Source organism: Mustela nivalis (assembly GCF_964662115.1).
Source record: "Mustela nivalis genome assembly, chromosome: 13".
Lineage (NCBI taxonomy): Eukaryota > Metazoa > Chordata > Mammalia > Carnivora > Mustelidae > Mustela > Mustela nivalis.
The window spans coordinates 67,776,323-67,791,077 of record NC_139032.1 but is presented as its reverse complement, the minus strand read 5'-3'; the positions used below and the strand labels follow the sequence as shown (position 1 = coordinate 67,791,077).

Genomic DNA, 14,755 nt, shown 5'->3' with positions numbered 1-14,755 from the left:
ACACCCCATCATCTAATAATAAAACTTACAAGTCTTAGTGACAAAGAGAAAATCCTGAAAGCAGCTCGGGACAACAAGTCTGTAACAAAAAATGGTAAAAATATTAGATTGGCAGCAGACTTATCCAGAGACCTGGCAGTCCAGAAAGAATTGGCATGATATATTCAGAGCACTAAATGAGAAAAACATGCAGCCAAGAATACCATATCTAGCTAGATCATCACTGAAAATAGAAGGAGAGATAAAAAGTTTTCAGGACAAATTAAAACATTTTAATTTTTAATAAACACCATTTTAATAAACACCAAAGCAATTCTACAGGAAATATTGAAAGGGGCCCTCTAAGCAAAGAGAGAGCCTAAATGGTACATAGACCCGAAAGGAACAGAGAAAATATACAGTAAGAGTCACCTTACAGGTAATAAAATCACACTAAATTTATATCTTTCTATAGTTACTCCGAATATAAGTGGGCTAAATGCCCCAGTCAAAAGACACAGCATATAAGATCAGATTAAAAAAAAAAAAAACAACAAGAGAAAAATATATAGCAATACAAGCCTTTCTCAAGAAACAAGAAAAGTCTCAAATACACAACCTAATCCTACCACTAAAGGAGCTAGAGAAAGAACAACAAAGAAAGCCTAAACCCAGCAGGAGAAGAGAAATAATAAAGATCAGAGCAGAAATCAATGAAATAGAAACCAAAAAAACAATAGAACAAATCAACGAAACAAGGAGTTGGCTCTTTGAAAGAATTAATAAGACTGATAAACCCCTGGCCAGACTTGTCAAAAAGAAAAGAGAAAGGACCCAAATAAATAAAATCATAGATGAAAGAGGGGAAATTACAACCAACACCAAAGAAATACAAACCATTTAAGAACATATTATGAGCAACTATTCGCCAGCAAATTTGACAATCTGGAAGAAATGGATGCATTCCTAGAGACACAGAAACCACCACAACTGAACCAGGATGAAATTGAAAACCAGTACCATAACAAGTAAGGAGATTTAAACAGTCATCAAAAATCTCCCAACAAACAAGCGCCCAGGGCCAAACGGCTTCCAAGGGGAATTCTATCAAATATTTAAAGAAGAATTAATAACTGTTCTTCTGAAACTGTTCCAAAAAATAGAAATGGAAGGTCAACTTCCAAACTCATTTTGAGGCCAGCATTACCTTGATCCCAAACCAGACAAAGACCCCTTCAAAAAAAAGAGATTTACAGACTAATTTTCTTGATGAACACAGGTGCAAAAACTGTCACCAAAATACTAGCCAATAGGATCCAACAATACATTATAAGGATTATTCACCACGACCAAGTGGGATTTATTCCTGGGCTGCAAGGTTGGTTCAACATCCGCAAATCAATGTGATATAATACATTAATAAAAGAAAGAACAAGAACCATATGATACTCCAATAGATGCTAAAAAAGCATTTGACAAAGTACAGCATCCCTTCCTGATCAAAACTCTTCAAAGTGTAGGGACAGAGAGCACATAACTCAATATCATCAAAGCCATCTACGAAAAACCCACCACAAATAACAGTCTCAATGGAGAAAAACTGAGAGCTTTCCACTAAGGTCAGGAACACGGCAGGGATGTCCATCATCATCACTGCTATTCAACATAGTACTAGAAGTCCTAGCCTCGGTAATCAGACAACAAAAAGAAATTAAAGGCATCCAAATTGGCAAAGAAGAAGTCAGACTATCACTCTTTTCAGATGATATGATACTATATGTGGAAAACCCAAAAGGTTCTACTCCAAATCTGTTAAAACTTCTACAGGAATTCAGTAAAGTGTCAGGATATAAAATCAATGCACAGAAATCAATTGCATTTCTATACACCAACAGCAAGACAGAAGAAGGAGATGGCAGTCAATGCCATTTACAATTGCACCCAAAACCATAAGATACCTAGGAATAAACCTAACCAAAGAGGCTAAGAATCGGTACTCAGAAAACTATAAAGTACTCATGAAAGAAACTGAGGAAGACACAAAGAAATGGGAAAATGTTCCACGCTCATGGATTGGAAGAACAACTATTATGAAAATGTCTATGCTACCTAAAGCAATCTACACATTTAATGCAATCCCTATCAAAATCCCATCCTTTTTTTTTTTTTTCAAAGAAATGGAACAACTACTCCTAAAATTTATATGGAACCGGAAAAGACCTTGAATAGCCAGAGGAATGTTGAAAAAGAAAGCTGAAGTTGGGGGCACTACAATTCCAGACTTCAAGCTCTATTACAAAGCTGTCATCATCAAGACAGTATGGTACTGGCACAAAAACAGACACATAGATCAGTGGAACAGAATAGAGAGCCCAGAAATGGACCCGCAACTCTATGGTCAACTAATCTTTGACAAACCAGGAAACAATGTCCAATGGAAAAAAGACAGCCTCTTCAACAAACAGTATTGGGAAAATTGGACAGCCACATGCAGAAGAATGAAACTAGACCATTTCCTTACACCACACACAAAAATAGACTCAAAATGGAAGAAAGATCTCAATGTGAGAAAGGAATCCATCAAAATCTTTGAGGAGAACACAGGTGGCATCTGACCTCAGCCGCAGCAAATTCTTCCTAGAAACATTGCCAAAGGCAAGGGAAGCAAGGACAAAAATGAACTATTGGGACTTCATCCAGATCAAAAGCTTTTGCACAGCAAAGGAAACAGTCAACAAAACCAAAAGCCAACTGACAGAATAGGAGAAGATATTCACAAATGATGTATCAGATAAAGGGCTAGTATCCAAAATCTATAAAGAACTTATCAAACTCAACACCCAAAGAACAAATAATCCAATCAAGAAATGGGCAGAGGGGGTGGCGCCTGGGTGGCTCAGTGGGTTAAAGCCTCTGCCTTCAGCTCATGTCATGATCCCAGTGTCCTGGGATCGAGCCCCGCATCGGGCTCTCTGCTCAGCAGGGAGCCTGCTTCCTCCTTTCTCTGCCTGCCTCTCTGCCTACTTGTGATCTCTGTCTGTCAAATAAATAAATAACATCTTTTTTAAAAAAAAGAAAAGAAAAAGAAATGGGCAGAGGACATGAACAGTCATTTCTGCAAAGAAGACATCCAGATGGCCAACAGACACATGAAAAAATGCTCCAGATCACTCGGCATCAAGGAAATACAAATCAAAACCACAATGAGATAACACCTCACACCAGTCAGAATGACTAAAATTAACAAGTCAGGAAACGACAGATGCTGGTGAGGATGCAGAAAAAGGGGAACCCTCCTACACTGTTGGTGGGAATGAAAGCTGATGCAGCCACTCTGGAAAACAGCATGGAGGTTACCCTATGACCCAGCAATCGCACTACTGGGTATTTTACCCTAAAGATACAAAGGTAGTGATTCGAAGGGGCACATGCACCTGAATGTTTATAGCAGCAATGTCCACAGCAGCCAAACTATGGAAAGAACCTAGATGTCCATCAACAGATGAATGGATAAAGAAGATGTGGCATATATATGATATATGATATATGATATATGATATATGATATATGATATATGATATATATATGTATATGTATATATAATGGAAAACTATGCAGCCATCAAAAGAAATGAAATCTTGCCATTTGTGACTTGGATGGAACTAGCAGGTATTATGCTGAGCAAAATAAGTCAATCAGAGAAAGGCAATTATCATATAATCTCCCTGATATGAGGAAGTTAAGAGGCAAAGTAGGGTTTTGGGGGGGTAAGGAAGGAAAAAATGAAACAAGATGGGATCAGGAGGGAGACAAACCATAAGAGACTCTTAATCTCAGAAAACAAACCGAGGGTGCCGGGGGGCAGGTATAGGGAGAGAGTGGTTGGGTTATGGACATTGGGGAAGGTATGTGCTATGGCAAGTGCTGTGAAGTGTGTAAACCTGGTGATTCACAAACCTGTACTCCTGGGGCTAACATTATATGTTAATTAAAAATAAAAAAATTTTTAAAAAAAGACCAAACCAGGAAGACAAACCAGGAAACAATGAACTGAACCAGACATCTGTGTTGACAGATTGATAGCCTTAACAGTGTTAGGGTGATAATACTCCCAAACTTCCTTGCAGATTCAATGCAATCTCTAAGAAAATAAGAGCTGGCCTTGTTTGCAGAAATTATGACATTAAACCTAAAATTTATATGGAGATCCAAGTGACCCAGAATGGTCAAAACAATCCTTAGGAAGAATAAATTCAGAGGATTCACACTTCTCAATTTCAAAACTAAGTATGAAGCTAAATGAATTAAGACAGTATGGTATGAGTAGAATGGAGAGCAAATAGATGAAGGGAAGAAAAGTGAGGGAGAAAAAAATCCAGAAAATACCCTCACATTTACAGCTGATTTTCAGCAAGGGTGCCAAGACAATTCAATGAGGGAAAGAATAGTCCTTTCAACACATAATACTAGGATGACAAGATATCCGCAGAACCTGAATTTGAATGTAATGAATATGCATATAAAATAATGAATTAATGAATATGTATGTTAAAATACATATCCACAGAATGTAAAAGAATGAAGTTGAATTGAGTCCTTCCTCATACCATACTCAAAAATTAACTCAAAATAGATCACAGAGCTAAATATTAGAGATAAAACTTTAAAACTCACAGAAGAAAACATAGAGGTAATCTTTTTAGCTTTAAATTTAGCAATAGTTTCTTAGATATGACAGCAAAAGCATAGACAACAAAAGAGAAAATAGGTAAACTGGACTTCATCAAAATTTTGGGAATCAGTGCTTCTAAAACATGACAAAGGAAGTCAAAGACAATCCACAGAATGGGAAAAAACATCTGCAAATCAGAAATCTAGTAAGGGTCTAGGATGCAAAATATATGAGGAATTCTTACAACTCAACATTAAAAAGACAAATGGAAACAATTGAAAATGGGCAAGTAATCTGAAGAGACATTTTTCCAAAGAAGATCTACAAGGAACCTTATGAAAAGATGCTCAACATCATCAGTCCTCAGGGAAATGTAAGTCAAAATCACAATGAGATGCTCCTTCACCCCCACTAGAATGGCTCTAATAAAAAAGACAAGAGTTGATGATGGTATACGAAATGAGAATTTTCATACACTACTGGTAGGAATGTAAAACGATGAAAACACCATGGAAAACAGTCTGTTAGTTCCCCAAAGGCTAAAAACAGAATTATGATTATCTAGTCCATTTCTATATCACATACCCAAAAGAAATGAAATACATATCCACATTAAAAAAGTGCAATAATGCTCATGGCCCATTATTCCTACTAACCAAAATATAAAACAACCCAAATATCCATCAAATGATGGATAAACAATATGTGGTATATCCATATGATGGATAATTACTTGGCAATAAAAAAGGAGTAACATACTGATACATACTATACCATGGATGAACCTCAAAAACATTACACAGAATGAAAGAAACATGTCACAAAGCCACGTATTTATGATACCAACTACATGAAATCTTAGAACAGGAAAATTTATAAACAAAAACACTAGAGGGACGCCTGGGTGGCTCAGTTGGTTGGACGGCTGCCTTCGGCTCAGGTCATGGTCTCGGAGTCCAGGATCGAGTCCCGCATCGGGCTCCCAGCTCTATGGGGAGTCTGCTTCTCCCTCTGACCTTCTCCTTGCTCATGCTCTCTCACTGTCTCTCTCTCAAATAAATAAATAAAATATTTAAAAACAAAAACAAAACAAAACACTAGAGAGTAGAATACTGGTTGCCCATAGTTGGGGGGCTGAGGGAAAATGTGGGACTGTTAATGGGCATGATGGGTTTTTTTGGAATGCTGAAAATGTTTTAATACTGATTATGATGACAGCTGCACAATTCTGTGACTACACAAAAACAAAACATTGAAATGTACACTTAAATGGATGAATTTTATGGTATGTAACATATATCTCAATAAGCTGTTACAAAAAATACACACAGCTCAAAATGTGAGGACTGGAAGAGAAGGACACATATGAGAGAAACTGCCTCAGATATTTGCAGTACTTAAAATACAGCCACAGATCACCTCCACTGCAGAAACTACTGGAACAAAAGGAAATGACCGCTCTAACAACTTGACTCTAAGATATAAATTTATATAATACATAATGTTTTCCTTTTAAGAATTCCATGGGTAAATTTTTAACCAAAAATACCTATAGAATTCCTCTACACTTAAATAATAATCTTATTTTAAAACCAACCATCTACTTTTGAATAGCAAACAATATCTAATAATGGTAAGAATAACAATAATCAGAATTAGCCTCATGATGCAAATAAAATTCGTAAGATATGTCACAGTGATAGAAGGATATGCACCATCTCCAATCTTCTCAACAATCATACAATGAAGATGAGGAAATCAGGATTCAGAGACATTAAGTGACTTGCCTTATTCAGCAAAGCTAGGATTTGAACTTAAGATTACCTGTCTCCAAAACCTGTGATCTTACACCACACTATCTTCTATCTTCAAGATGGAATAAAGCTTCCAACGAGGCAGTAATAATACAAGAAACTAAGCACAAGTATGTCCTACTATAAAATTTTGTAATGTTAAAGCTTAAAGGTACCTCAGAGAACATCTACCCCAAGCACCTAATTTTACAAATGAGACAATGCTATCTGCAGTCTCTGATCAGCTAGAGCTATTTCCACTACTCTCTGGTGTCCAATATACTATTAGACTATCTGCAAATCTTTCTTGATAGCCTGGCATGAGTCAAACAAGAGCTGTGTTTCAGAAGTTCATGGATGCACTGAATAAATAAGCCGAAATTTACCTTTTTAGACTGTAATAGTATTGAAAAATGTATGTTCCTGTTACTTGCAAAGTATGCAGAATTCTGGTCATACAGAATTTAGAATACTGATTTAAAGCTACTTTGAATTCTTACCTTTGTGGCCACAAGAAACATGGTATAAAGGAACATAAGGTTATGCCTTGATACCGCCAGATGCTTCGTGTGCTGGAAAGTGAAGATAACTGACCCCAGTAGGGTTACCTTCGCAGGGCTGAAAATAAAACACATTATAAGTCAGTAAGTAACAAACATGATCCATCTCTATATTTCTTTGAGAAATATAGAGATGGATTGAGAAATATAGAGATGGATCATGTTCAGATCACTCTGGAAAATATTAATTTAATGAGTTATTAACAGACAAAAATGAGTTACATAAATATACTTATAAAATTTTAGAAGTGCTAAGCTATATAAAGTATAATTTCACTCTGATAAAATACCAGAGATCTTAGAATGTTCATACATATATGATGACTCTCTGATAAGAGTTCATTTCTATATACAGTATTTCTGAAACACATTTGACCTTATAATAATTTTTCACAAAGATTTGAAAGTCCCATGTTTCACAGTATGACTTGAAAAAAGATTAGTCATTATCATACACAACAAGCTCCTTCAGTTAGGTGGGAAAAGAAAAAGAAAGCCCTGATTTATAATATTTTCACATTTCCATGGTATAAATACTCCCATCACAGTAAATTTCAGGCTGCTATGCAGAGTGAAAGAAAAGACAGATACAATCAGCTCTCATATAACAGTATAAGCCAGATCTAGCACATTACTTTGCTAATTCCAGCACAGAATATTAGTGTTCGCTAGTATCTTAGTAAATTAATACTGAAATTTTAATGTCTATAGTTAATCTACAAAAAACATAACTTTCATATTATACATTTGCCACACATTTAAAGTATATCTTAGCAACAGATCATTATCTAGCTTTGTGCTTACAACTAGAAAAGATAAATGATAAACTTTTAGAATGCCACTTTGCAAAATATCACAAATTTCATTTCATGAAAAATTACCTATTTATTTATTATAAGCTGAGGACTGAGTTCAAAACAGGATTAGCTTTGGGCAATGGGTATAGACCTTGTGTAACAGCTGACTGGGCAGCACATATGTTTTAGAACAGTGGTTTCTAAAATTTTTCACTGTGCATCTCTATTGGTACAAAAAAAAAGTGTTTTAAGACACTAATATGTGTTTATCAATTAATTTATAAGTTATATATATGTACAACTGTATTATAAAAATGTACACCAAATTGACATTTTTAAAGGATGAGATTGGGGCGCCTGGGTGGATCAGTGGGTTAAGCCTCTGCCTTCGGCTCAGGTCATGGTCTCAGGGTCCTGGGATTGAGCCGGGCATCGGGCTCTCTGCTTGGCGGGGAGCCTGCTTCTCCCTCTCACTCTGCCTGCCTCTCTGCCTACTTGTGATCTCTCTCTCTCTGTCAAATAAATAAAATCTTAAAAAAAAAAAAAAAAAAAGATGAGATTAAGAGAAAAAGAAATTAGGCTTATCTTAATGTCATTTTGCTATTCTTTGTTTCTAAGTTTGGGTTCTGTACCACAGTGCCTCATCATGGGTTCCTCTTAGCACACTCACATTCCATTTTGGACTGCATTCCCTTAGAGCATAAATTCAGAGGCACTGAATCTGAAAAGCAAGGATTCTGCAGACAATAAAATGGTACAGGGAATTGGAGAAGGACTGAGATTTAGGAAAATGTCCATGAGACTGGTTTGGAAGATCAGGATGCATTTAGAAAATATTCTTATGTTAGTTTCTGATGAAACTAGAAAATGAGCTTATCTGCATCCAAAATACAATAGTAGAATAGGTATATGGTAATAGAGACAATTCCATTCCAAAAGGGAGAAAATGAAAGGTAAGGAGGGAAAAAAGAGATCACTAGTCCTATGCAATTTCAAAATCCAGCAGGGCAAATTCCATTAGGTTTCAAAGTTCCAAGGCCTAGGAATAATCCCCTGTGAAATTAGGCTCCATACTCTTGAGTCCACAGCTCCTATCTCTACACTCGTGGCTCTGGCCTCTGCACCTGGACTCTAACCTAGGAGCCTGGCCTCAGACCTCAGGCCCATGGTTCCCAGCCAAAATTAATTTTTCCTTTTCTTTGAAGGGTAACACACGTTTGCAACTGAGCAGTTTTATCAGCCTGTTTCCTGCCTATAAATTTTTGGGAGTCTGACAGCCTCCTTTTATTTCACCTTATTTCTGTCCCTTTTAGTGAAAGCTAGCAGTGTTTCTACTGATAGAACATTTTCAAATACCTTGTGAGTCTCCAGCATATGACACAGGGATCCATGATATTAGTTAAGATGGTCCCTCATGTATCTTTTCTGGATAATCTCAGGTGTATTCCTGGCTTGTGCTGTGATGGCTGAATGCATCCATGAGTCACACACTTAATTTCTTTAACACTAGCAAAAGTTTTCCAGCCGCACCCTTTAATCTTTACCTTTAGAGTAAGACTTAGAAAGTCTCCACAACAGACTTTACTAAAAATGAATCTCCTAATTTAATCATCTTTTGCAATCTGGATAGGCTGAGTTCTTTCCAAATCGTCATCTTGTTTTCTTTGTTCAGCAGTTATTCCCTAAATTCAACTTTTCCTCTCTCACTTTACTAAAAGCAGCAAGGAAAAACCAGTCCAAACCTTTAACACTGCTTTGAAATCTCTTCAGCTAAATACCCAAGTTCACTGCTCACAATTATGCTTTCCATGTAACTGTAGCAAACAACTCAACTAAGTTTTCTCCCACTATTAACTATATCACATCTCCTCCAATTTCCAATATCATGCTCCTCACTTTCTTCTGAGCCCTCACCTTTAATATTCATAATTCTACCAACATTGTGTTTATGACAATATATGTATTCTCTAAGACCATATGGACTTTCTCTACTATGCAAAAGTATTTGGTAATATATAAATGGAAATTTATATATACACGCATACACAAAATACCATAACAAACCAGTGATCAATCTCGTCTGACCAGCTGATAATTCTTTCATTCATCTAATATTTATTGAGTATCTACTACGTGGTATATTTATTCAAGAACACAGTGCATATTCCCTGGCTTGTTCAAGGATACAAGCAAAAGAAAGAATAGTAAGAAATGAAGTCAAAGCAAATAGGGTATGGAAGAAAGGCAGATCTTGGGAGGATTTTACAGGCCATCTGGGTAGTCATTCCCAAGGTTTTGAACAAAGGAGAAACAATTTGATTTTGGTTGTAAGAGCCCAAGAAATGTTTTACAAAAAACATTTCAAGGCATATGCTCAAAATGAGAAAAATTTCCCTTGAATCTCATTAATGCCTTACTTATAACTTATCAAAGCCTTATTTGTTCTATTTCTAAACTACCTCATTCACACTTTAAGGGGTACTTTCCTTCTAAGTTAAATTTCCTAGAATTTATTGGTCCACAGAAACATATACGTCATCACAGACTGCTTCTAAACTTCATTTTTAATCTATTCTAATGAGCTTATTTTTAAATGGAGTCTTTCCTTACCTTGCTTACTATGACTACTATTCCCTAAGTACTTTCCTTCTTGAGCTGTGGAAATAGTAATTACATCTCTCTATTTCATTTTCGGGAGCATCAGGGATACATCTGTGAACTTACTTACGAATGATTAAGTATCTTTAGATAACATTTAATGATCAGATTCTCTTAAATGGATGCAAAAGGTAGTCTCTGCACCCTACAATTATAGAGTGGCTTACTTTCTCTAATCTTATTTTTATGTGTAATTAAGCTCAACTCTCATTTTTAAAGCAACAATGTCTTATGATAACGAACTGATTTGTTCCCATAAGCTTAACATTTTACTACTATGTGCATTTGAAATCTGAGTAATGTAGTCATTAATGAAAATGTCAAGAACCTGCAACTGATTCATTTCCATCCCGTGAAGTGTGTTCCTATGTAGTTTTTTCTCCATAAATACACAGTGTTCCCATGATTCTATAAAAATCCAAGAGTTCTGGTTTGATTTTATTTTCTAAGGGGAGGAACCCACAGAGAAAAGAATCAATATTTATTTTAAAAACTACATTTGAGAAAGAGCAGACTTTTTGAAAGAGTAAGTTTCCTGATTTTCCTCCCATTATCATGACTATTTTTTTAAACTCCATTGCATCCATATTTAGAAATGTGGTAAGATCTAAGGATAAAAAGCTGGTCTCAGTATAGATTACACCAACTCACTAGGACATCTTCAGCCATTCATCAGCTTCTGGTTTCCAACCTCCTTTTACCAACTGTTCAAAATTCGTGATAATGCTACCACCTGCACCTAAAAATAAAACAAGAATATTTAGCCAAATTTTATGGAGGAAATATCTGAAACAACCCAAGAAAATCCCAATATAATTTTGAGGAGGAAGAAAATAGTTTTCTTGTATACTTATGGTACTGAAACAATTGTAATACCTCCCTTCGGTCAGTGTTGCCAACTGTCTATCGTATCACAATTAAGGTTAAAATTAAGGTTAAGGAGCCTCAAGAACAGAGATGTTCCTAAAGGTTTATTTCAGGCCTGAAAACTAAAATTTTCTGCTTTATCATTTCATTCCCTGATACTAGTTTTAGATGCAGTATAATACAATAAAAGATTAGGGAAATTTATTCAACTTATACACGATACAGAGTAAAGATGAACCCATAATCAATATATTTACTACTTCTAGTTATTTGGGATGAAAAAAATTACAAAAAAAGAGCAAATTTTAATATAATCCTTTTACATAATTTCTTAAGTGAACTTATTTTATTTATGGTGGCACTATACCTTAATTAACTATGACTCTCTCTGGTTCTGAGATACTAATCAAATCAATCAGAAGAATTTTATATTGTAAGGTAGTCAGGCTCAAAAAAATGGCTGATGACTAGTGCTAGTGAAAGTGCTAGTTATGAATTAACTTTACTAGCCAAGAGAAGACTTCTTTCTTCCAAAAATACTGTTACTAAAGTATGTGATCCTCATTAATTTTACTAGACAATCCTTCAGTAGCAGTAATATATCAGTAACAGAATATTTACAAACACATAATGTTAATATTACCTCGAGCCCATCCAATAGCTATCATGACTATCCAGCCATTTTTGTAATAGCTATTAGCATGTGTGACTCCACCTACTATTTTCCAAGTTCTGGTCACTTCCTTCATTCCCGCAGCCAAGAGTTGAACAGGTAGGAAAGAATAGCCCTGGGAAACTAGGTCACATGGGCAAAAAAATATAATATACCTGAAATTAAAATTTAAATATTTTAATATATAAAGTATAAATATTTATAATAAAATTAGGTTAATAAATTTTGTATAAATGTTAAATATATTAAGTATAATGTGCATTAATATATAGATATAAATTATTTAATGAATATTTAACATACACTCAAATTAGTTGAGTAAGTTAGATTTTTAAATCATTAAATCACTGGACACGGTGGCGCGCGCCTGTAGTCCCAGCTACTCGGGAGGCTGAGGCAGGAGGATCACTTGAGCCCAGGAGTTCTGGGCTGTAGTGCGCTATGCCGATCGGGTGTTTGCACTAAGTTTGGCATCAATATGGTGACCTCCCAAGAGCGGGGGACCACCAGGTTGCCTAAGAAGGGGTGAACCGGCCCAGGTCAGAAACGGAGCAGGTCAAAACTCCCGTGCTGATCAGTAAACCATTAAATCACAAGAACACCTATATAAAAAAATTAAAACCCAGCATATTGGCAATAACAATTTGGCAAAGCACGACGAACTGAATTCTCCATATAAACCAAGAATTTGACTTCAAGAAAACCACAGACTGGGTAGTCAATTTTTCTAAATCACAAGAGACATACATAATAATCTGCCCAAACAACAGGATCAAAGGGGAATTTCATCTTGATTGGACTTCTGAATATTCTATATATGCAGAAAATATTTACTGAGTTTCTAATCTGTGCCTATACTCTTTTAGAAGGTAAGTGCTGAATCCACTCACTAAATAAAGCAAATGTATAATCACTTCTAGGATAGAGGCTTCTCTAACTGGAGTGTGTTTGTCCTCTGGGAAAAGGAATTAGAGAAGAGCCCTTAGTAGCTGAGAAGGGCTGCATTTCAACCCTTTCAAACATCTTTACCTGTGCCCTTTTGTGCAGCACATAAACTAGGGCCTATACACAGAAAGGTGATAACTCTCAAGGAGACAGATTTGTGTTGAGGAAAAATATTTTTACATACAGGTAAAAGAATATGAAAAATGTTCTCTAAATTGTGATACTAGTTTAAAAACAATTCACTCCCCAGGTAAATTATATTTTGAAACTTAATTTTTTCTCTAAGCACGTGTTCAAACAGTATACCAACTGCATTAACTGGAAAACACACTAATTTTTTTTTTCTCCCATTTCTAAAATACTCTGGCAGACAATTTCATGCTTAAAGCAGAACATAATCTTCTAATGGAGTGATACAGAATACACCACATGGAAGAAGTATTATATGTCTTCTAAAAGAACTGCAACTCATGATTCATAAAGTCAGAATTCCCAAGAGTATTCATAGAATATGAAATTTATTTGTTAAAATACTACTTCAAAGATCCAATACAAGATGCAATGGTTTGTTTAGGCTTATTAAGCACCCTTTCTTCATCTCCACTTACCGATTCCTTCCTATTTTTCAAGGTCCCCCTCAAATACTACCATTATGTCGACATTGGGAGTTTCATTTTAATATTTTCAGTTCAGACTAAATTCTGATGACTCTACAACTAAAACAATCAGTTCTTCTGCCACAACAGATCTCTTTACATATTTTTCTCTAGAACATATAAAGAGTGTAAAGTTCATAATAAATTTTAATAGTCCTTAGATGGCAGTAATCATTCATTTTACTATCCCCTCATCTAAAACTCAGCATGAGGATAAGTAGCTCTGAATTAAGCAATATTAGCAGTTAATCAGGAGACAAAATATATCAAATCAAAGAATCAGTTGATAATTAAAGAGTCTGAGAGAAAGGAATAAATTATCTGACAGTAATAAAAGGCATTTTGAAAACTCGTATCATTTAAAAATTTTACATGTTCATATATTTTTGAGAGCCCCCTATACACCTTTCTCTTTAAATACAGAATAAGGTAGTCGACTAAGTGTTGGGCGGGGGGATGTTACACTTAAAATAAGCAATTTTTAAAAATATTTTTAAATGTAATAAAAATGCTTTGGTATCTATCATAGATCAGATTAAGGAAGGGGAATTAGGTTTCCCTTTAGCAGTAATGAATGCTCAAAAATAAAATAGTCAAAGAAACAACAAAAACTTAACAAATACAGCATAATGACTGCATTTTCATTTCCTACACCAAGACAATCTTTAACATTAGTTAAAAACCTAAACTATTGGAACTTTGACTTTTTAAATTCAACTATGTGACAATGTGACATACAGTCTAAAATTTGTTTATTGCTATTTTTAAATAAACAAGCCTTTATCTTATTTAATCAGATATTGCTAAAGTATACCAATAATAAGCTAATATTTTAAACAGAAAACAATTCTCATTTCAAGTGTTAAATAGCCTCAGGGCAATAAAAAAAACAATTGTGTATTGTTCTCAGTAGATTCACAAATAAATATATCAGACCAATGGCTCCCTACAGAGTCATTCTTGCTCTATAAGTTAGCTTTTTAAAATTTCCTTAATGAACCACTCAACCAACAATCATTAAGCAGTCACCATGTCCCTCCTTTTATAAAAATTATATTTCTCTTCTTAACTAAAATCATCACATCTAAGTCAACTTTAACTTGTAAAGTGTCTCAAGAAAACATATTGGAAAAGAAGAAGAAATGGCAAATATCA

General features: G+C 35.1%; 1 protein-coding gene across 1 annotated transcript in view; it reads right to left on the bottom strand.

The window, feature by feature from the left end:
• TMEM38B (transmembrane protein 38B) overlaps positions 1 to 14,755 on the bottom strand; it is a 65,964-nt gene that overhangs the window by 27,105 nt on the left and 24,104 nt on the right. The window contains exons 3-5 of the mRNA XM_082695110.1: positions 11,970 to 12,154; positions 11,111 to 11,198; positions 6,945 to 7,062 (exon numbers count right to left, since the gene is read on the bottom strand). Coding sequence (XP_082551236.1) covers positions 6,945 to 7,062; positions 11,111 to 11,198; positions 11,970 to 12,154 — 391 coding nt within the window. The remainder of the gene's footprint in view (positions 1 to 6,944; positions 7,063 to 11,110; positions 11,199 to 11,969; positions 12,155 to 14,755) is intronic.